The sequence below is a fragment of the Artemia sp. Qi Xiang Cuo genome, chromosome 20 (genome assembly GCF_049724085.1).
Source record: "Artemia sp. Qi Xiang Cuo chromosome 20, ASM4972408v1, whole genome shotgun sequence".
NCBI classification, from domain to species: Eukaryota; Metazoa; Arthropoda; class Branchiopoda; order Anostraca; family Artemiidae; genus Artemia; species Artemia sp. Qi Xiang Cuo.
In genome coordinates this window covers 19,263,448-19,287,565 of record NC_142813.1, presented here as the reverse complement: position 1 = coordinate 19,287,565, position 24,118 = coordinate 19,263,448, and the positions used below count along the sequence as shown (strand labels likewise).

The following is a 24,118-nucleotide window of genomic DNA, read 5'->3' as shown; positions in this document are numbered from 1 at the left end:
TGATGATGAAAGTTGCTTGATAAAAAAAAATGCTACTAATTTTGATAATTAATTATGTTAGGAATACATAGCTGTTAGATATTTCAACTATTATGCAAGGGTTCTGAAAAGCCTCAGCCATTTTATTTATACCAGATTTCTACTTCTCTTGATGAATAATGAAGAAGACCAGCATCCAGCCAGCAACTTGCTAAGTTTCTAACTTGTGAACAGGCCCAAATCTGATATAAATTAAAGCTGGGATTTCAGAAAGACTGATCAAAACATTAATGTTTGCAGTCAACAATGATTGTGCCAGCAGCACACTGCTACTGCTAATTTTTGCCCCCACTGCCACCAACCTACCCTTATTGGCACAGCGCTGGGGTCTAGTTGTATAATAGAAATCTCAAAACAAAAATCTAAATATATAAAGCAGCATCATTCAGCCAGGGTTGGGGCTGCTCCCTTCCCCCCCCCCCTGATAGGTGCTTATGAATTCTGCTTATAAAAAAATTAGAGGCAAATTTTTTGGCCACAGTAAAGATAGAGGAGGTTTACTACTCTTCCAAAGAAAAATATCTTAATAAAATGAAAGTAGGTCCTCCTAATTCCTTATTTTATTAAATAAAAAAAAACAAGCTCTTTTAACTGAAAGTAAGCAACAACATTAAAACTTAAAACAAACAGAAATCATTTTGTATATGAAAGGAGCTGTCCCCTCCTCAATGCCTTGCTCTTTATGCTAAAGTTTGACTCTTCCTCACAACTTTATTTTTTAAAATGTAGAAAGTCTCAACGTTTATTCTTTAGACATAGAAACCCAGGTCAGCTAGAACAGAAAGGTAAGAACATTACATCCTTCCTCCTTTCCAAACTAGCAAGCTGGTACAAAAATATAATACAACAAATTTCATTTTTAGATACTAAACACACTGCCGTAATACATTACTATATTTCTGTATGAGGAGTTGCTAGGCTCACTCCTTTTTTTTACAGTGTTCACTTCACTTTCGAAAAGGGGGGGGGGTATCCTTTTAATTCACCAATTACCATTTCACAGGTTAAGCCTCTGGACTGGATTCACAGAGCAAATGGTATGGGTTATGTAGGGGGTATCATGGAGTTCTGTATTGGTCACGTGACTGGTGATTGATACAGGTATGGGCCTGTTAAATGTTGGGCTATGAACACAAGTGAGGTGTTTCAGACGGTTTTCATCTGGTGTTCTAGGGACAGGGGTAGGCATTGTTTCTGATAGACTCAGTGGTGTGGTTAGAGTATCTGTATGGGGGATCTCTTCAGTTATGGTGGCGTCTGGCAACTGAGGCTGCTGAAAGAATATCTTTATGTGACACCTGTTCCTTCTGTAGGTTGCTCTGTCATTTGTCTTGACTTTGTAGGATTGTGGATTCACATCTGCTCTTTTGACAATGCCTGCCTACCAGAGTTTGCTGTGGATTTGGGCCTCTACTGGTTGTCCAATTTTTAGGGGTTTCAGTTGCTTTGACTGTCAATGATAGTACTTGCTCTGGCATGACTGGTGCTTTATTTGATTCTGTCAAAACTGCTTGTGGTGAATGGTCTTTGGTGTATGGGACTATTGATCTGAGGTTTCTGCTAATTAGCAATTGGGATGAAGAGGCCAGACCATCAACTGGGGTGTTCCTGTACTCTAGCAGCGCCAGCTCAAAATTGTTTCCAGCAATATTGGTTTTCCTCAGGATATCTTTGGCTGTCTGTATGGACCTTTCTGCCAATCCGTTTGATTGGGGGAAATGTGGTGAGGATGTGGTCTGAGATGTTTCCCAATCCAATATGAATTTTTGGAAGATGGATGATGTGAATTGTGAGCTGTTGTTGGTAATGAGCATATGGGGAATTCCATAACATGCAAAGTGCTTTTTTAGATACAGTATTATTTGGTAAGCATATGCTCTGCTTCCCATTCTATCAACTTTGAAAAATTGACTGTACTACTTGAAAGTAATGAGGAAGTATTCTCTGTTTTTGTAGAAGAGGTTGCAAACGATTTTCTGCCATGGTAAGTCAGGGATGTCATGTGGCATCAAGGGCTCTTTCTGGTTGGAGTTCTGGAGTCTGGTGCATGCATAGCAGTGTTTGATATGTTCTTCAATATCTTTTGTCATCCTTGGCCAAAAAATGACTGAGCAAGAATGCTGTTTAGTTTTTTCAATGCCAAGATGTGATTTGTGTATGCAGTTGAGGATGTCTTTGCGGGTGTTTTTGGGTATGACCAGGCAATCTCCTTTTAGTATGATTTGGTCTATGACTGTCAGGTCATGCTGGACATTCCAGAATGGGGTGAGAGTTGCTGGGAGATTTCTTCTGGATGCTGGCCAACCACTTTTGATTGTCTTGGCCAGCTCAACCAATTAAGTGTCAGCTGCTGTCTCTTGTTTGAGCTTTTTAAGTCTGTCATAGCTGATTGGTTGGATTGACATAACGGAATGCACATATGATTCAATCTCTTTTTGCATCTCGCCATCCTCTTCAGGGAGATACATGCGTAACAGGGCAGCTGCAACTAGAATTTCTTTGCCTGGGTGGAATGTTATGGTGAAGTCATATGGTTGGATTCTCAGTAGCATCTACTAGAGTCTTGGTGACGACTTTGATATTTGGCAATTCAGGATTACTTGGAGAGGCTTGTGATCTAATACAATTATGAACTTCTGGCCATAGAGGTACTGGTGGTAGTGTATGCAGCCAAAGAGAATAGCATATAGTTCCTTTTCTATCTTCGAGTACCATAATTCTGCTCTGTGGTGTTCAACAAGCATGATGCAAAGGAGATTGACTTCCCATTTTGAATAAGGGTGGCTCCTAGGCCAAACTTCGAAGCGTCAACTTGTAGCTCGATGTTCCCTGCTTTTGGATAAAAGAATGCCAATGAGCTGCAAATGGATTCTTTGATGTTGTTGAATGATATATCGTGTTGTGGCTCCCACTTGAGCTGTCACTGTTTTGCCAGGTTACGTAGTGGCTGATTTAGTGATGCTAGATTGGAGATGTACCTTGCTAGGTAGGTCATCATTCCCAGTAGGGTCTGTAGTTCATCCTTGGTAAATGGGGCTCTCATTTCTTTCAGTGCACAGACTTTTTGTGGGTCTGGCAGGATGCTGCCTTTTGATATTATGTGTCCAAAGTATGGTATGCTGTTGCACCCAAACACACATTTTTTCAGGTTGAATTTCATAGTCCTTTTGCATGCTCTGATCAGTGCACTGCAAACATTTGCCTCGTGCTCCTCTAGGGTTTCCCCAGATATAATGATGTCATCAACTATGACAGAAAAACTTTGATGCCTTCAAATGCCTCTTTGATGCAGCATTGAAGTTCATCCTGGGCTGAAATCAACCCAAACGGCATGCATTTGAACATGTATTGGCCATATGGAGTGTTAAATGTTGTTAGTTGAGATGATTTGTTGTCAAGAATGAGAGACCAATATCCATGATGGGTGTCCAGCTTGGTGAAAAATTTAGCACTGGAGTGTTTTAGTATTGCTTTGTTAAATGTGGGCATTGGATGGTGGGGTTTTTTGATGGCCATGTTCAGGTCCTGTGGGTCAATGCAGACCCAGAGGCTTTTGTCAGGCTTTTCAACCACAACTGCAGCATTTACCCAATCTGTGGGGTAAGTAACCTTTTTGATCACCCCAAGTGCTTCCATCCTGTCTAGTTTCTTTTTAACCTATTTTGGAGGGATATTGGGATGCGTCTGGCTGGTGCAGCCTTAGGTTCGGTTCCTTCTTTGAGTGTTATGTGACGCTCACCTTCGAGCTGTCCTATACATTGGAATACGTCTTTGAATTTCTCTATGAATGGGGTTGGTTTTGTCACAGTAAGTATCAGCTTAATTAATTTTAGTTTTTTGCTGGTTTCAAAACCTAGGATTGGGATGGGGGCGTCTTTCACTATAAAGAAGGGCTGTGTCTCAGTGCATCTGTTGGTGTTTGCACAGTTAAGGCTACTGACGCCAAGCATTGGGATCTTATGTCCTCCAAAATTAGTAAGGATTTATAGCGTCTTATTGACTTTGGGCCTTGATTTGCGGGTATAAAAAATGTTTCATGTATGATGTTGGCCTGTGCACCCATGTCAATTTTGAAAGTGATACTGATGTGTTCATTGATTGTGAGCTTCACATATGGTTGATCATCACCTTTGTCCATGTTTATAGTGTCAATGCAGAACTCATCATTGCTGTCTGGTTGATGCTTGTTTGCTTGATGTTGTTGATTTATTACGTTCACCACCTTTTTGCTGCTTTAGCATACCTTTGCAAAATGGTTTGGTTTGTCACAGTTACTGCATATTTTTGTTTTTGTGGGAAGGTAAGTAATCCCCCTGCAGAAATAGCATTGTCTTACTGATGGGACATGGTTTGATTTCTTTGCCCTCCTGACAAAATCCACTTCATGCTTTATGCATGTTTCTTGATAAGCCTGGCTGCCACATGTATCAGGATGTGACATTGTCCTGAACTGCACCTGGGTTTCTATGTGTGTTTGTATTATAGTAATTACTTGTGACAGAGTTAGATTGGATCCTGCTTGGAGGAGTTTCTCTCTGACTTTTGCTGAAGAGACGCCACATACAAGTCTGTCTCTTACCATTTCATCTCTCATGGCTGTTGTGGAATATGCACATTCACGAGCCAAAAGATTCAGATCAGTTATGTATTGATCCAATGGTTCACCATCTTGTTGATCACGTTTATGAAAGAGATATCTTTGAAACACTGTTTTGCACTGAGGGAGGCAATGTTCACTGAACTTGTCCATGTACGATTGAATTTTGTCCTGTTCTTCAGCTGTGATTGTAAAGGTACTAAAAATGCCCTTTATCTCCAAGCCAGATCAGCAGGGAGGCGCATTGCACTTTTTCTGTCTTTCCGCTAAGGGGTACTTGGAACATCAGCTTTACATGATTCTTGAATCTTGTCCATGCCTCGTTAAGGTTATCACTTGTCCAATCAATTGCAGGGTAGGGGACGTTGGCTTCCATGTTGTTTTAGAGGATCTGACACCATTTAGAAAGTCTCAACGTTTATTCTTTAGACATATAAACCCAGGTCACCTGGAACAGAAAGGTAAGAATATTACAAAAACAATAAAAAACTTTAGCATAAAGAGCAAGGAGTTGAGGAGGGGACAGTCCCTTTCATATACAGAATAATTTCTGTTTGTTTTAAGTTTTAATATTGCTTTTTACTTTCAGTTAAAAAAAACTTGTTGTTTTTTTAAAATTTAATTTCTGAACGTTTTTGAACTAATGCAGCTTTGATTTTGGATCACCAGACATGAATACTTAAAATGAATTTTGCATATTAATTTTACTTTTTTTTGGCTAAATGGCTCTCTTGAAATTTTGATATGATGTAACTTACAAAATAACTTACATAACGAACTTCTATATTCATATATTTGTATTACGTAAATGAAGGGTTCTCACCCTAGTCAATAACTTGCTCTTTATGCTAAAATTTGAATTTTGTTCCAATTCTTTAAGTACGACCCCTGAATCACAAAGGTCGTTTAATTAGAATAGATAGCTTTTGTGAAAGTACTAAACAAACTTTAGTGTAAAGAGTGAGGTATTGACTAGGGGAAGACCCCCTCATATACGTAATAATTTCTGTTTGTTTTAAGTTTTAATGCTGCTCCTTAATTTCAGTTGAAAGAACTTGTTTTTTTTATTTAATTTCTGATAATTTTTTTAAATAATGCTGGGAAATCTGAGGCCTCCCCCCTCTTAGAAATGTCCCTTCCTCCATGAAAGCTTCCTCCATGGAAAGATCCCCCCACGTAATACCCGATCCCCCCCCCACAACAAAAAAAAAATCCCCCTGAAAACTTCTGTATACTTCCCAATAACCAATACTAAATTGGGCAAAGTTCATAACTTGCAGACCTTCCCCTGGGGACTGTGGGGGATTAAGTCATCGTCAAAGACATATTTATTAGGTTTTGACTGTGCTGAACAAAATGGCTATCTCAAAATTTTGATCGGGTGACTTTGGAAAAAAAATAAGTGTGGGAGGGGGCCTAGTTGCCCTCCAATTTTTTTGGTCACTTAAAGAAGGCCCTAGAACTTTTGATTTCCGTTCGAATGAGCCCTCCCGCGATATTCTAGGACCACTGGGCCGATACGATCACCCCTGAAAAAAACAACAACAAATAAACATGCATCCATGATCTTTCTTCTGGCTGCTTTGATTTTCATTAAGATTCTATCATTTTTAGGAGGTTTCACCCTTTTTTTTAAATAAGGCAAATTTTTTCAGGCTTGTAAGTTTTGATGGGTAGGATTAAACTTGATAAAACTTCAAATATTTGAAATTAGCATAAAAATCTGTTTCTTTTGATGTATCTACTGGTATAAAAATTCCGTTTTTTAGAGATTTGGCTACTATTGAGCTGGGTTGCTCCTTACTTACAGTTTGTTACCATAAACTGTTTGATACTCTTTCCAAACGTCGTGGTTTCTTTTCTGGCAATACACTTTACCATTTCCCTCCCCACTAATGGTACCATATGTAGTCAGAATACCCATAAAACTAAAAAAAAAAACATAAAATAGTGAAATTCTTACATTATGATATAGCATTTCTATGAACCAGATTACGATGTTTCCTTTCATTGTTATCTGCATTTATAAATCATTTCAAATAATATTTCCATCCAATATTGCAATAATCATTCAGGAAAAAGCTATCAGTAGCCTGTACAATGCATCAGTAGATGAAAAAAATAAAAATATAGGCTATTGTTAGAACTTTATAGGGCCATCAGAGATGGGAGGTACATCATTAATGTATCACTGTATTGAAAGGGAGTATAAAATAAGTAATTTAATGGTACTATTTTATTTACTCAGACTTTTCCTTTAGAAGAGTCATAACACTGCACTGTTACCCATGCCACCCCTATTTTAGCACAAGCTTTTAAGCAGTGTGATGCAAAATAAGCATAAAAACTAGATCACCACCTCTCTTTGAGCACAAGAGACTCCACCTCGTTACATGGCGTTCGAACAACGGCATAACAACAGCCCAGATCGACCACATCTTAGTCAGCAGAAGATGGAGGAGCTCCTGCACAGATGCCCGGGTATACAGAGGAGCAGACACAGGATCTTTAAATGGATCCGACCACTATCTCCTCACTTGCAAAGTCCGTCACCGCCTTAGTAGGCAGAAGTGACAGAAGGCAGGGAAGCGCTTTGATGTTTCGAAACTAAGATGCTCGGAAATCAAAGCCGACTTCGAGTTAAAGCTAAGCAACCGGTTCGAAGCCTTGAATCGTCTCTCACTCGTCGATGAAGAATGGGCGCAGATAAAAATTGCGACACAGGACATATCTGAGGAGGTGCTTGGCCACACAAAACGAAAACAGCGAGCTTGGATCTCTGACCACACCATAGAACTAGTTGAGAAGAAGCGACCCCTTGTGGGAGGTGCAAAAGAACCCTTAAAAGTAGCCCGCAAAGCAGTTAAACAGTCACTGAAACGGGAAAGAGAACAGTACTGGTCAGATCTGGTGAATGAGTTGGAACAAGCGTCCAGGAGTCACAACAGCAGGAAAATGTTCAAACTACTGAAAGAAGCGACAGGAAAAACTCCTGTAATGGTTGACACACTGAATGATAAGTCCGGAGAACTCATCCGAACAGAAGAAGGACGCATGGAACGCTGGCGAGAGCATTTTTTTGAGCTACTGAACCCTGTCAAACCCCCGTGCGATCTACCTGCCTTTTCGAGTGCTGCTAGAGAGCCCTACGCAGTAAACCTCGATCTGCCAAGTATTGCGGACGTACAAAAAGCGATGAAGTGCATGAAAAACAATAAAACTCCTGGAGAGGATGGGATCCCTTCTGAAATGTTCAAGTCCTCACCAACTCTACTATGCCGCCTAACCGACGTTTTTGTCCAGGTGTGGACTACGAAGACCTTCCCAAAAGACTGAAAAGTATCAGTCCTCGTTCCGCTATACAAAAAAGGAGATAAGGCCATTTGCAGAAACTATAGAGGTATCTCCCTGATCGACCATGCCATGAAGATCTTCTGCGTCATTCTTTTGAATCGATTCAAAGATGCACGTGACAAGTTAACCCTTCCTGAACAAGCAGGCTTCAGACCAGGCAGAGGCTGTCCAGAACAGATATTGACGATTCGCCTCATCCTTCAGCAGTACAGCAGGTTTCAACTACCCCTTCTCATCGCCTTTATTGACTTTGCAGCTGCCTTCGACTCTCTCATCAGAGAGGAGCTATGGAGAATTATGGCTGAAGACGGTGCGCCACAGGAGATCATTGAGATACTCCGAAGTGCGTATAAGGACACTGAGACTTGCGTCGTTTCTGGCAATGACACCCCTAAGTTTCCAGTGAAGTTTGGGGTAAAGCAGGGATGCCCCCTTTCGCCTATATTATTCAACTACGCGATAGACTGGATCATGTATAATGCAATGAGAAACCACAGCGGAATAGTCTTCGGACAAATAGCTGGTTTCCTCCAGCCCCTGACAGATCTGGACGTCGCAGACGACGTTGCTGAGCTGGGAACTACCGCCGACAGCTTACAAGGCGTGATCGACGACACCTATGAGGTCTCAAAGCGCATCGGACTGGTCATCAGCAGCGCAAAGACTAAAGTATTGGCTCTCAACCAACCTTCTCCTTGCCAAGTTACCCTCGACGGTGAGCCAATAAAAAGCGTTTAGGAATTCAAGTATCTTGGCTCTATCATAACACCACATGGCAGAGCTGAAAGGGATATCTCTGCCCGCATAGCAAAAGCCTGGGGAGTCTTTACTAGTCTGAAAAAAGTACTATGGACCAGACGGGAGATCTTAACCAAAACAAAAGTCAGAATCTATGTTGCAACTGTTCGAGCACTACTACTTTATGCTTGCGAGACATGGCCGATCAAGACTGCAGATGCGAGAACTTTGGATGTGTTCGACCACCGCTGCCTTCGTTACATCCTCCGCATTAAGAGATGGGACAGGATTTCCAATAGTGAAGTAAGGAGTCGCTGGGGCCAATCAGAAGAGCTATCCCTTATCATTAAAAGACGTCGCCTGAAGCTCCCGAAGTCCCGAACGCACGATATGTCGAGACATTCTTGTCTGCGAACCAGCCCCCTCCTGGAAACATAAACCAGGAGGACAAAAGAAGAACCTGTGGCAAAAATTAAAGAAGGACCTGGAACCGTGGGGAGGATTCAGGAGACACGGTTGGGGATGGGACAAAGACTGGCTGAAGATCGCCGGAGAAGCTGCAGCCGACAGGTCAAAGTGGTCGTCGGAAGTCATCCCAAGATTCTTTGGTGCCGGGCAGGACAGTTCATCGTCTGGTTCCCGTCGAAAGTAAAGTAAGTAAGTAAGTACCCAGAAAAATCCTTAATCAATTTCTCTGGAAAACATCTAGCAAATCTTCATCCGCTTTTCGGAGCACCCATGCTTCAGAGTCATATTTGGCCACTGTCATCACTATAGCTTATAATATTCTAATCTTCGTTTGCAGACTTATCTTCCTATTTTTCCAAACTTTTTTTAACTGTGAAAAAACTTCCTGAGCTTTGGCTATTCTACTTTTGACATCTTCACTGCTCCAACCATCTTTACTAATAATACTACCAAGGTAAGTGAAGCTGTCCCCCTGAAATAATAAAGATAAATGGAAATATGAAGAAATCATCAAGGTTAGAATCAGCAACATATAGCCTGAATTGTAGCATCAAAATTGAAAATTTAAAAGGACTTCTTCTAAAAATTTACATTGCTATACTTATAAACAAGAAATTGGAACATTCTTCTATTATGAGCTAAATTATAAGAATAATTGTTTGTATTTTTGTAAAAGGATTTTTAAGCTATCATTTTTAAATTCTCATTCTTACAGGAGCCAGCATTTACCCCCCCCCCCAGAAAATACACCCTCATGACTGGTTGGTCTTCAATAATTTTTGATTTATAAAAAAAGACTAGAACTTTCTGTTTCTGATCAAATGAGTACCCTTTCAAGTTTCTGCAACCATGAGGTGGAGGTGGGGATGAGGAAGGGGCCGGCCTTTTCCTATATGGAATAAATTCTGCTCATTTTGGGGTATATTACTTTTTACTATCATAATAACAGCCTAGACAAGAAATACTCCCAGAAATCAAGAGGGATTAAGTATCAATTCCACATTTTGATGTGTTTTTAAGGTTTTTGTACCCCCCCCCCCACCGAAAAAAATAACCCTGTAAACAAAAGTCCTGGATACGGACCTGGGTATTATATAACAATTTGTATCTCCATCCTCCCCTCATCTTTCCTGTAGAACTAATTATGTATTTATCTAAAGACTCAGTGAGAGTTAGGATGTTTTGGTATTAAAATGCACTATTTGATGCAACTGTCTCCCTCCCTAACTACAAAACAATCATATAACCCTGTTGTAGAGGTTTAAAGCCCTTATATGCAAATGTTTGGAAATGTAAAACAACAGGGAATTTACCTAAGACAGTAAAAATTTGTTTGGACCTTGAAAATATTTTGACTAGTTGGGGAGGAAAGGAGACACCTCGTAGGGTGCATTTTAATGCCAAAACATCCCAACTCTCGTTGAGCCTTCAGATAAATACACAGTTAGTTCTGAGAAAGAGACAAGGGGAGGTTGAAATTGATATATAATCCCCAGGGCTGTATCCAGGACTTTTGTTTAGGTGTTTTTTTGTTTTATTTGAGTCCTCTTTGAGGTCTCTGGAACTAGAAGCTTCGAAACAATATCATTTTCATGGACTACATCCTTGTCAATTACTTCTGGGAAAATAAATTTCCATGCAGTAGATTTTTTACAATGCAACTTCACACCATATTCCTTGCTTGTTTCTTCCTTCACTTCCCCTACAATGTACTTTTTCCGAACTTGTTCCACTACAACAAAAATCTCCAATACTAACTTAATCCTCTCAAGTCGGAATGTTGTCAGTGTCAGCATCAAGAATGAAGTCATTATTGAAGACTGTTTCTCTTTCACTATCAGGGCTTGCATATGCATGGGAAAAAAGTTTCCTTGATTCATTTGTATTTTTTCTTTCCACTAAAATTAGGCTTCCAAATTTGTTGTTTCTTCTTAGCTGAGTTCTTCAATCAAGGCATTCTTGACCAGTTTGTCTAGAGAACTTGAGACTTACCCATGTTTAGTTTGATTGTATCAGCTTTTTTGGTGGCTTTTCGGATAGGGTCTTACTACATCCGGACTAGTAGCAGCAAACACTCATGTCATTGAGCTTGAGAAACTGGCAAACACCCTGGATCTATCTCTCTGTGACTTGGACTATCTTATGCGTCAATCAGGTTTGACAGAGCTCTTTGTGAAACATTGATGTCTCAGGTCTGTTGGTAATGTCTGCAGCTAGGAATTCCTTATCCGCCAACACATGGCAATTGCAGGTCCATATTCCAGCAATGCTGAATTCAGATGTTATATTTGTTGCAATTAAAGCACAAAGAAATGCAGTCCAACTAACCCTGCAATTTCCCAAATAAAAAAACACCATCCTGGAAGCTTTTTCATCCATAGCCTACATCACAAGCAGCATTGTAGTATGACTTCAACAGGCCATATTTCTGTCTTAACTTATGTCTATTGGCTGGTTGCAATTTATTGCTTGTGGGTCGTGGGAATGCTAGCATAATGGAGTGGGACTTTTTCATAAGGTTAAGTAACTCAATGGTGTCATGCCTGATGTAATTGTCTATTAGATACAGCACTGTTCTATCACACTTGGCTGGTTTTGTAGTGAATGAAGTGCTCCAGAAAAACAACAAAGTTCTCACCAGTCATCCATTCTAAAGGATGAGAAACACCCACACTCCCTAGCAGACATTTCTTTATTATGTGTGGGAGATATTTCACCCTTTGACAAATCATGAATGGTGGAATAGTAGTACCTTGAGTTGAGACAGCTGTGCACATGATAACTAGTATGCCTCTTTCTCCAGATGTAATGTTTCTGATTTGTTTCTTTCCCTGCTCAGAACCATTTTTCTTAGATTTTGAATCATACTGGTTCTAGTTTTTTTTTTAGATTCCAAACATCACAAGCAGCAAAACTGTTTGCAATAAAGATATTCACTTACGGGAAAAATAGGAATTTTATTTTTATTCACCCAGTGCACTTTCAAAGTGACCATTCTGTACCCCCCCCCCCCGAAAAAAAGTCCAACCTGCCCCATGGAGGACACATTAAAAATTAGGGTTCCATGCAAAGGTAATAATATTGCTTGCTTCTAAACCTAAAAAGAAACAAATTAATTGGCTACTCTATACTGAAATCATTTCTGAGATCAGTCTTCTTATTCTCTCTCAAAACAACATTAAGCCCAGCAACCATTCTAAAAAAAAACTCATCAAAAAAGCAAAAGAATTTCTCCACTCTTTTTCCATTGACGATGCCACTGCCAATTATTCATATCATAGCTGCACTGTAATTCCTCATACTCAGTGGGCATAAAAAGTTTCCATTTTTTTCTAACAGATGGCATTTTTTCCAACAGATGGCATTTTTTTCAACAGATGGCAGACCAATGTCCAAGTATTCAACCTGCCCCAGGGGTCTCCCCTATATTGTTTATATGTCCTTTGTGAATGAGAAAGGATCTTTAGGTTTTCTGTCAAACCCTAATTGCAAAATTTTCAAAATTATAACCCTGAATTAGCAATGTCTCTTAAATAATCTGCCAGTTTCTTGCTCTAATTTGCCCCCCCCCCCAATTAAAAAAAAGTTTTTATGTATGCACAGTAACAAGTTTTGTATACATTTCTTATGGTCTGCTCTTTACACATTTCTTATTAGCTTTTCATAACACTGGAAAAAATGTTACTCAACCAAAAATTGTTACTTTTTGAATGTATTACCACAAACAAAAAGAAACAAGTTATCATTATCCTTTGAAACTCAATAAATCTCTGTTATCCTAGTTCACTGCTGAATTAATTATCACCCCCATTTCAAAGAAACAAAGCATCTGAATGTCTTAAGAGATTTACATGCTAAAAATCCTTAGATATGACAGAAGATATTAATAAATGATGCAACTTGAGTAAATTATGAAATCTTTCAAGGATTTTATTGCCAATAATTATCCATTTTTTTATAATTAATAAAAATGTATTTACATCTAGTTGATAACTCAACTGTCTGTTTTTTCTTTGGGGGGGGGGGGGGGCACAGCCGGGTTCCATATTCTAACTTGCAAAGTTAATCATGAAAACCAAAAATTGGTAATCCATAAGATTTACTACTCTTCATGAATCGACCCTATAATAACAAAAGAGTAGCACCATTGGCAGGGGCGCAGCTCCAGCATTTTATTGAGGGGGGGCAATATTGGCCCATATCCAAATAGTCAAAGGGAATGGGTAATATAATATTTCTTTCTCCAAATTATTGGGTGAGGGGGAGCAATGCCCTCATGCCAAAGACGCCCCTGACCATTGGGCTCCTCAAGTAACACTATTTCTAATTATAATGGTTTCTATCATGACAATAAGCCCCTCTCTCTATAATGGGTCTAGATATAGCCCTAAGCTATATACAAAAGGATCTGAAAACATTAAAATTATGAAGTTCTTACTTTGTCAAGTATAGAAAGTTTCATTTAATCAGATTTTCATGCTTCCTTCCCTTTTTATCAAAGTTTTCACGTTTTTTTGGAAAATGCATAGATTTTTCTATTGCTTGCCTAGATAGAAGGTGGATAAACCAATAAATGCATCTTTTTATGCTCTTCCCAGACATATTAATTGCTATTTTGAAAATTTTATTTTCAAGCCCTTTAAGGAACCCTTGAAGTGACACTTGCTTCATATTAGAAAATGGTTACCACTTAATTATCTCATGTCTTATTTTAGGTAAGAGATCAAGTCAGCAATAAGTATACCTATCTTTATTGCAAGTTAACTGTTTTTTTCTTCTCAGATTCTAAGAAGCAAAACAATTGTAAATTTTCTCCCATGATATTCATCCTGGAATTCTTCCACTTAAATTTTACCAACAAGTCAGACAAAGAACAATTTTAATTGTTGGTTGTTTTCATCCACAATGTTAATCAGCAAAACCTTTGTTTGTCACTAGAACATGTTTGTTTGTCAACAATGTCTTGCCAGAACAGATTGTTGATCAGCAATGTCACCAGAAAAGGCCTCTAATACCTTTATATATTCCTGAGATATTGAAGATATGCAAATAGTTTCTTTTGATTTAGTTTAACAACCCCTTCAACATCCACTGGGAGTTTCAGTTTAATAAACTTAGCCATTGCATATATATTGCTGATACATTGGATAATAAAAGGAATATACGAATATATATATATATTCTAATAAACTCTAAAGTTTATTGCATTCAATAAACACTAAATTTACTGCAGTTTTGCCAGAGCCATTCCATGAATATTGGCCTTTGTAAAACCAAGTAGCAAAATCAAAGCAATTCTTTCTGGAGTGCAGATTACATATTACATCTAATGTGGTGAAATGTGCCAATTCATGCTCTTGGTTGTACGGAGGGATCAAAAATGTGCTAGGATAGAGATAGTCAATTGGAGTAACTCCTGGATGTGTCTTGATTGCTCCACTAAATTGAAGGCACATTTTACTTCTTCTTTGGGTCTATATGCCCCTCCCCCCAGGATCTGGCTTCCCTCAGACACCTCATATCTCTATTGAGAGAAAAATGACTCTTAGTATCCTAAGTGACCATAGAAGTCCTTTCCCTTTTACTGACCCTCCACACAGCCAGCTTTCTCTGTCAACTGAAGCGCTTAACGTACCTAACGAGGCTGGACCTGGTTAAGTTTATCCTACAATTTTCGTTGCCCCATCCCAGTGCCAAGTTCTTGTATATCTTCCTGAATTGACAGCTAAGATATCATCATGCCAAACCATTAGATACAGCATGGATAAATCAGTTCAAATGGACACCATCATTGCAGCCCTCTTCTTACAACCAGATATTACCAAAATCTTGATTGAAAAAGAAAAGTTAATGGTTGCCTTAACACTTTTCTCGGATTTTTTTTACAATTTACAAAAGTGATTCTCAAAGTCAATCTACATTTAATTACATTTCAGATGAGGTATGTAACTCCTTAATCTTTCACCACCAAAGAAGTACATTGTCCATAAGCTCAATGAATATTAATGAAGGAAATAGAAGATTAAGCTAATGGATACCAGCCACAACAAGTGATATAAATCTGAATTCAGTAACTATGCCTGAGCTCAATCTCAACTCTATCTAGTCAAATTATAATAATAGTGACCTTGATTACGCCATTGCAGATGCCCAAATTTGTGTTGACAGAAGGGAGGTGAATAATCTGCCTAATAAGAATGACTCTTCTGCTAACATAGATAAATGTGCTAACATAATCTTGGCAGATTTTTGCAAATTGGGAAATATTTGTAATTTTGGACAGGAGCTGAATCAAGCTTCAGCAAAAACGTATTCCTGGTAATAGTGTTGGGGAAAATTGCAAGTTTTCCAAGCGCGAAAATTGCGGATTTGGTCCAAAGTGCCCTTATAATCATGCAACTATTATTCTAACCTCAAAAAACAAAATTAAGCTAGACCTAGAATTTTTGTTTGTTTGTAATAAGTGTGATTAAAAGAAGTGTTTTTTTTTTTTTTTTTTGCATTTATGCTGTTTTTACCTCACTGGTCAGTGTTTTAAAACAAAGTGTAATTTTGACCCTGTTCCTGTATGTAAGCTAGCACCAAGCAGGCGTTGTTTTGGTTGTGATAACCTGCATTTCCATGTCCCTTCTACCTTTATGCAAAAAAATCAAATTGCAAACACAAGCAAAATACCAAAGCTTAGGCATACTCAGGTTGGAAAGCCCCATTTTTTGGGCAACATTATGGGTCACATTTCTCCCTCATTAAAAACTATTTATCCCCTCCCTATCCGATATTTAACAGCTTGCCCCAGGAACTCGCCCCTCCAAAGATCCCTCTAACCCAATAATTTGATCATGTCCAGTCAAATTACCCTTGCAGATCACCTTACTTCATTCAGACCCTCCCCCAACCCCCTCTTACACAAATTCCTCCCAGACACAAAGCCCCTGGTAAATCCAATCCTCTCCTCTTGTCACTTGCCAAAGTAAACCCAATCCCTCTCTTCTCAGACAGCTTCCACCCTACCTCCTTTTCCCAACATCGTCTCGCCTTCCCATCTAATCTTTTTTCCCTATCAAGAACCCTCTAAATTCAACTTCTTATACTATCCCCATGAAATCCTAACCATGCCCCGTTCATTTTATATTCTGTGGCTACCGTATCAATATGACTGTGGTTAGAGATTTTGTGCATTTGAAAGTTGTCCTATAATAAATCTCATTGTTTTCCCTTGCTGACAACTGAAAACCAATTTCACCTTCCTGATCAGACTTTGTCTACATCCTTGTCCCTTTTTCCACCTCTAAATCTTCAGGATAAGACTGCCCTTTACCCTGCTTCTCCAAGGTTCCTTCATCTTGAATTAAACTCCTACCCATGAATTTCTCAAAACTTATCGACTACTGTGTTTCCCATTCCCTTTTAAATTTTTAATTACTAATGCTGAAAGTCTTCATTTTGATACGCTTACTGAACTTGAGGTGCAGTCAGAATATGTCCCTTTTAAATTCTTTATATGTATATTTTTAGTTGAGTTTAAACAGTTTTTATCTTTTTAACTTTTCAACTGACATTTCACAGTTTAATCATGACTAGCCAATGATTATTTATTGAGATTTTTTTTCAGTTTTGGTATTCTATGCCAGTTTTTCAGTTTTTGTGTTTTGTTATGATATGTTGACTCCAAAATTCGATTAGGCCCTTCGGGTCCGGTAATAGGAAATTTTTAAAATAAATCTCATATTTTAAAAAAACATGCTTTGAAAACCTTAGATACATGTATTGTTTTCAGATTTAATTAAACATCCCCAACAACAGACCATGAAACTTCTGATGTAATACCCTTAACTGTTCCTAGGAAATTGCAAAAGCGCCTTTTTGACAATCTATATCCCCATAGTGTCGTTTGATTTAGTTTCATCCTTTGAAAGCCTTAGATACATGTATTGTTTTCAGATTTAATTAAACATCCCCAACAACAGGTCATGAAACTTCTGATGTAATACCCTTAACTGTTCCTAGGAAATTGCAAAAGTGCCTTTTTGACAATCTATATCCCCATAGTGTCTTTTGATTTAGTTTTACATCTCCCTTATTTTTTTTGAAAGTTTTAGCTAAATATTGTATCTATGTATCATTTTGACAACCTGAATGTGTGTAATCTTTTTGATTTAGTTCAATTGTTTTAGGAGTATTTGTAGTCCCAGTTACATTTAGTTACATTCACAGTCTCAATAAGTTGCATTTGCATTTACAGGTAATCACAGTCATAGACAGAAGTCGTTGCAGTTGCAAGTAGTTATGGTTTCAAGTAGTTGTTGTTGTAAGTATTCACAGTCACAAAGGGTCACAGTTGCAAGTAGTCACACATGCTGTTGCAAATAGTCACAGCTGCAAGTAGTTGCAGTTACAAGTTCTGGAAGTTCCTAGTAGTTGCAGTTACAAAGTAGCTTTAATTGCAAGGATTTGCAGTTGCAAGAAGTCACTAGTAGCTACAGTCATAAGTAGTCAGAGTCAGAATTAATCACAGTTACAAGTACTCGCAGCTCTAAGTTACCACTGTCCCAAGCAGTCGCATTTTTAGTTGTAAGTAGTCACAACCACAAGTAGTCACAGTTGCAAGCTGTCACAGTCACAAGTAGTTGCAGTCACAGTTGTACCAGGCTTAGTAGTAGTAGGATAGCAGTGTTATGAATAGTAGTATGTACGTAGTGTCCTTTGTTAGTTCAACATTCCTATCAACATGCCCTGAAAGTTTGAATTTAAATCCCTAAGCTCTGCCTGAGATATTGTTGATATACCCTTATTACAGCCTGCATGCACATAGTGTATTTTGATTTGGCTCAACATTCTCTGAAAGTTTCACTTTTATAAAGTTGGCAGCAGGAGTATCAGAAGTGACAGTAGTTGTATTTAAATGCACATTATAACCTTTTGGTTAGTTCAACATCCCTCTTAACAGGCCATGAAAGTTTCAAGTTAATCCTCTATGCTGTTTTTGAGGTATTGTTGATATGCCCTTTTGACAACCTGCATGTTCATAGTATGTTTTGATTTGACAACATGAATGCACACAGAACATAATTTTCACAACTTGAATGCATATAGAGTCTTTTTATTTAGGTCATTATACCCATCAACTCTCCCTAAAATTTTCAAAACAAAATACTTAGATGTTCCTGAGACACTGCAGATACAGCATTTTGATAACTTGGATGCACATAATATCTTTTGTTTTAGTTCAATCTCCTCCTCAAGAATCCCTGAAAGCTTCCAGAGCATTCTTGGTTTTTGTGGACACCCTGGTTCAAACGAGCCATCTTTTTCTATTTTGGAACCTGTGTATAAACAATAAGCAACTTTCTTAACGCAAGGCCCTCGCCCCAGGGGGTGTGGAGGTCATTTTGTCCCTGGAGGCATATTTATTTCATCTCTTGACTATTTTGAGCAAAATAGCCGTCTGAAAGTTTTGGATCAGATGTCTTTTGGAGTTAAAGGGGGTATTTAACGAAAAGGCAGGTGGATAAAATGGTGGGGGGGTACCATCTAATCACTTTAAACTCCTAAAAAGAGCACTAGGACTTCTAGTTTTAATTGAATGAGCCTCCTCTGAAGTCTGTATGACCAATCCTACCATGCAAAGTAGCTTGGTATTGAAAAAAAATAATACAGGGGAGCCTTATCACTCTTTTTTTAGGCAGCGTGAGGTGTGGTTTTGTTATGGTGCATGAGCATAGTTGATATTTCTTAAAATAATTTGGTTCCTTAGAGGACTACAGATAATCCACAAAAGGGCTAATCCATCCAAGGACAATCAAGATTTTCATAATCAAATGAGAATTGAGCTTCACTATGAACCTGATATACCAACATAAGTTCACTAACAGTAAACTAACGTAAGTCCTAAGCTACAGTTTCTTTAACTACTTTGAAATAAATATATATTTTTTTGTGTTTCGATGGATAAATGTCTTGAAAATAAGTGGTTTATGTGCAGAAATTTCCTGACTGGTTTATCAATGTATCCATTAATTCTTGCATTAGACTTGGATTTTTGAATCAATGAATTTTTAGGCAAAGTTTATCTAAAAGAGAATTTGATTTAACTTTGAACAAAAGTAGAGAAAGCAAAAAGCACATATGATGAGGAATATCACATTAAAATAATCTGTGGAAAAAAGGTAATGATCAGCATGATTTTTCTGACTTGTATAAATTTTGACAGGAATTTGTAGAATTAAATTAGTAAATTTTTGCTTTCAAAAATTAGATGTGTTACCGAAATGCGTTCTTAAATCTGGATATATCACTTTCTATCTAATTAAAAAATTTAGAAGTTAGATAATGAATTTGCTTGTTTTACAGACCTTTCACCCTCGAAGAGCTGTTGTTTATGTACCAGCCAGTGATAAAAGAAAAATAATCAAAAGTCAAACTCTCAATGCAGACACAATTGTTTTAGACTGTGAAGATGGAGTTTCCATGAATAAAAAGGCAAGGAAGTTTTTTTCATAGTATTACTGTTAAGTTTGTCTTTCAAAATAGTTCAGTTCAATTTTACTACAAATCAAAGATATTGTCTTAACAGAATGAAAATCATGCCTACAAACTAATCTCTTTGAAATACATCCTCAAGACTAGAAGCCTACTGGAAAAACCGAATTAATACCAGAATACTTATAAATAATAATTTTTATAGCCTACTGAAATTTATGTAAGCAAGTACTGAAAGTAAGAATGCCAAAAGCAAATATCTCCATCAACCTTTAAAAAAATAAATAAAAGTAACTTCACAATGCTAAAAATATTAATTATGGATGACTTTAAAAACAAAGAAACTTTATCAAATATATATATGTAATTGGACATATAAGAGCATAACAAGTATTTCAGCTTTAAAACAAGATGCATCAACGTCATAAAAGCAATCAGCCTATGATTTCTCAATCCAGTCCCTCTTTTTGTTATTAGATCCCTCCTCTCAGGTACCTTATTTGACAATTATGTATTCAGGGGTTAATGAATGAGGAAGGAGGAGTACAACTACAGATAAATTTTGAGAAAATTATTGGAAAAAAAAACTGTAATAGTGGGACGTTTATACGGAAGAAAACCTGTTAAATTGAATGTTAAAAGAAGCTTTCAAAATAAGAGTCGTTTTCAGGTTTAAATATGCCAGCTTGAATCGAATTTTTACAGACAAATGAGGCTCCCGTTGTAGATGTCCCCAGATACTTCTAATTGGTCAAACATGTATTAAATTGTTCTTGTGTAAATATAAACTAGTTTTCAAAGCTTAACATTCAGTACTCTCAACCTGCAATGTATTATAGTAGCTATTTTTGTTAAAATCAAATTGAGAAATTAGGAATCTGTTTAGAAACACAATGCAGGGACTCAAATTGACGACAGTGTAGGGCCTCGAGTTTGTTTTTTTTTCATGAAAAAATGAAACAAAAAGCATTTTCAAAATCTTCAGTATTTCTGGTTTTTTTTTTCAATTTTCAAACAAAAATACCAAGAAAAGGTATTTTTTGCAGCCTTCTTATCGCTCTTGGCAAAATGGTGTGAATATACTCAAGGTATCGAGGGGGGGCATGAGAATGCTCCCCTCCGATTCTTTTGGGGGTGGGGGCACAGACACGATAAAATCTTTTGCTGTGATTTGAAAAAATTGTGGAATCGCCTTCAAAATTATCAGTCTGGCATATACTGTTTTAACACTAGTAACCATGTGGCCACTTTTACCAGTAGGAGGCTGTAACACGATTGATTGAATTTGGTTTCTATTTGAAAAGAATAGATCAAAGAATTGATGGCTGGTGATCAAGTTAAATTCTGTTAGCCCTACATACTACTTGTTGATGATTTGGATCTGACATGACTTTAAGTTGCCCGTTTCCTTTTGTGAGTGGATTTCTTCAATATCCAATATATCTCTTCATATTAAAGAAGTTAAATGTTTCTGCAATGATTCTACTACCACAATGGATTGGGTAGTTCTTATAAAAATTTCTGCAAGTGTACTGTTAGATCAATGATAAGTTAACTATGCCAAAGACAATGTGATTAGTTTGTTACTATTTTAAGATTAAAATCACAAGCACAGGGGTCATAGAGAGTATATAAGCTGTGACCTCCACTCTGCAATTTTCATCATTTCAATTCAATAACCCTGCATAAGTGTATTAATCTCTTCGGTTTTTTTAGTTATGTCTTTTGGGCAAATTGTATTTCGGAGACACATTCAATGCCTTGTTAGTAGCTCATATTTAAACTAAATTAACTTATTTTGGGAACTAATCAACATTTTCAATTACAGAACATGATTTTTCTTTTGCGGTAAGTCTATAGTTTTGCCTTGGTATATCTCCTTGATCTTTCAGAGCTTGGTAAAGTTAGCTTGTTTTCCTTCATAATTGTGGGAAAATCCCCACTCATATGAATGCTATTTACACTATTAAGAGAATACAGCAAGGGATACTTTACATTTGCATAACAAATGGCTGAGGGATGGAGCATTTGGCTCCCCTTATATCTTGTTCATCAAAATTATAACTTCTTTTCAAACTACAAAGTATTTTTCCTTTGCAGCAACAACTACTTTTGTCCTCCACAATTCTCTCGTGTACAATTCTTTCTTCCTTTATCTTTACATAAATGAATTTTCTCCTTTTACTCTAATAACTTCTTGTGAGTACTAATAGGACAGTAAAAAAATGGGTTGTATAGTCATTGAATTGTTGGTATTTGGAAGGCATTTAAACTTTGATATAGGAATTGGCTCAAACTCATGCACTGATTTTATGTGACTTGTTGTTTGTAGCTGGAATTCTATGCACAATGTCGGTTCAAATTTCTTTGGTCTTTGTTGGTTTCATTTTACAATAGTTTACTAATTATGCGTTTTAATTGGTTTGATGCTTTGGCATCAAATCCATTGGCAGAATCCATTTAAGTTTTCATGGTACATGTAACTAGCTGTTAACTCCATTAGTGTTACATCGTGGATTTAGAGCAAGTCTCATCACATTCACGTTCAGTTTAAAGGCCTCCATGTTACTATCTAGTCCTTCAGACAGTTTGTCCGTTGGCTGTATGAACTTTTTTCTATGATTGGCTGTGATCGTTGGCTGGTTCACCCAGTGGTGCTTACAACCTAGATACCGTTCCGAAGGCTAGAATACTGGAGTCTGTAAATGCACAAAAAGAGATGTTTATTTGTACAAAGCCAATATAGCAAAACCAGAGTTAACACTACCATAAACAGCTTCAATACGTAATCAAGACTCAAAGAACTATAGGTCCATCTTTCATATTTATTAATTAAAAAAAAAGGCCACAAAATAAGTTTTTCAAAGAAAAGTAAAGAACTTCATTAAACCAAAAATAAGCAAAAATAAAATCAAATAATCTACCAAGCCTAAAACTACCACAAATCAGCATCGATAGATAAATGAAACCCAAAACGAACATCAATTACAATAAATAACCGAGTCAAACTCAAAACAAGCAGAAATTAACATGAGTAGGGCTCAAAACCCCTATGCCTTCCCAAGGCCAATTGCACTTTATAATTGCACTTTACAATAATTTGCACTTTACTGAAAAAATATGAATGTTTTTACTTTTTTATAACTTTAATAAATACAATTAATATAAACACTTTGACTACTAAATATCTGTGTATGTATATTAAACTGACAATTCACATTCATTTGTATTTTTTTCAGTAAAGTGCAAATTATATTCTGACCTTGAGAGGGCATAGGGGTTTTGAGCCCTACACATGTTAATTTCTGCTTGTTTTGAGTTTGACTTGGTCATTTATTGTAATTTCTATTCGTTTTGGGTTTCATTTATTTATCGATGCTAATTTGTGGTAGTTTCAGGCTTGGTAGATTATTTTATTTTATTTTTGATCATTTTTGGTTTAATGAAGTTCTTTACTTGTCTTTGAAAAACTTATTTTGTGGAAACAGTTTTTTTAATTAATTTCTGTTCGTATTATATTGACATAGTCTTCTCAGGGAAAAAGAAAATGATACTTTAAATCTTTTCGTTTTTTTTAAGACTTTATAGTTTGGCCTGCTATTTGTATGTTGGAGAAAAATTTTCTGATATTTTTAACAACATACATCCTTATAAAAATCTGGACACAAATAGTAGTGTTTAATGTAGTTTCATACCTTCTCTAGTTGACCTGAAACAGAAAACTTGATATCATTCCCAAAAAAATCTGTTTACTTTCTTTGATAGCTTGGATACACTTACGATATTTTGATTTGGTTAAATTTTAAGAGCTTAAGTAGCCCCGAAAGTTTGAACATAATACCCTTAGTTTTTAAACATAATGGTCAAATGGGAGGATGGGCATGGGAGGGGGACTAGTTGCACTCCAATCACTTTCAACTATTAAAAAGGGTATTGGCCCTTTCTATTTTCTATCGAATGAGCCCTTTTCGAAGTTCCTACGACAACTCCTTTGATACGAAGTGCCCTGGTCTAAACAAAAAAAGAAAGAAAAAAAATAATACATTGTACCCACATCGATCTTTACTATAAAAATTTCAAGCCTTCCAATCACTTTTGACTATTAAAAAGGGCACTAGCCCTTTTAATTTCCAATCGAATGAGCCCCTTTTGAGTTTCTACGACAACGGTTTCTATAAACACATTATATGCTTCCAGGGCATAAATTACAACCCTTGCCCTGAGGACTGTGAGGGGGTTGTCATCCTGAAAGACCTAATTTCCAGAACTTTCAACTACGTTGAACAATATTGCTATCTCAAAATTTTGATTGGATGTGTTTGGGGAAAAGGTGGGCGTGAGAGGGGGGTTAGTTGCCCTCCAATCACTTTCAACTATTAAAAAGGGCACAAGCCACTCTAATTTCCAATCAAATGAGCCCTTTTCGAAGTTTCTAAGACAACA

General features: G+C 37.3%; 1 protein-coding gene across 2 annotated transcripts in view; it reads left to right on the top strand.

Moving 5' to 3' along the window:
• LOC148939972 (citramalyl-CoA lyase, mitochondrial-like) overlaps positions 1 to 24,118 on the top strand; it is a 73,868-nt gene that overhangs the window by 12,360 nt on the left and 37,390 nt on the right. The window contains exons 1-2 of one of the 2 annotated variants that reach the window (XM_089105788.1): positions 9,526 to 9,650; positions 19,547 to 19,675. In XM_089105788.1, the coding sequence (XP_088961914.1) occupies positions 19,664 to 19,675 (12 nt within the window). In that variant the 5' untranslated portion in view covers positions 9,526 to 9,650; positions 19,547 to 19,663. Of the gene's footprint in view, positions 1 to 9,525; positions 9,651 to 19,546; positions 19,676 to 24,118 lie in introns of those variants that run through there. The other variant, XM_089105787.1, reaches the window with a different exon arrangement.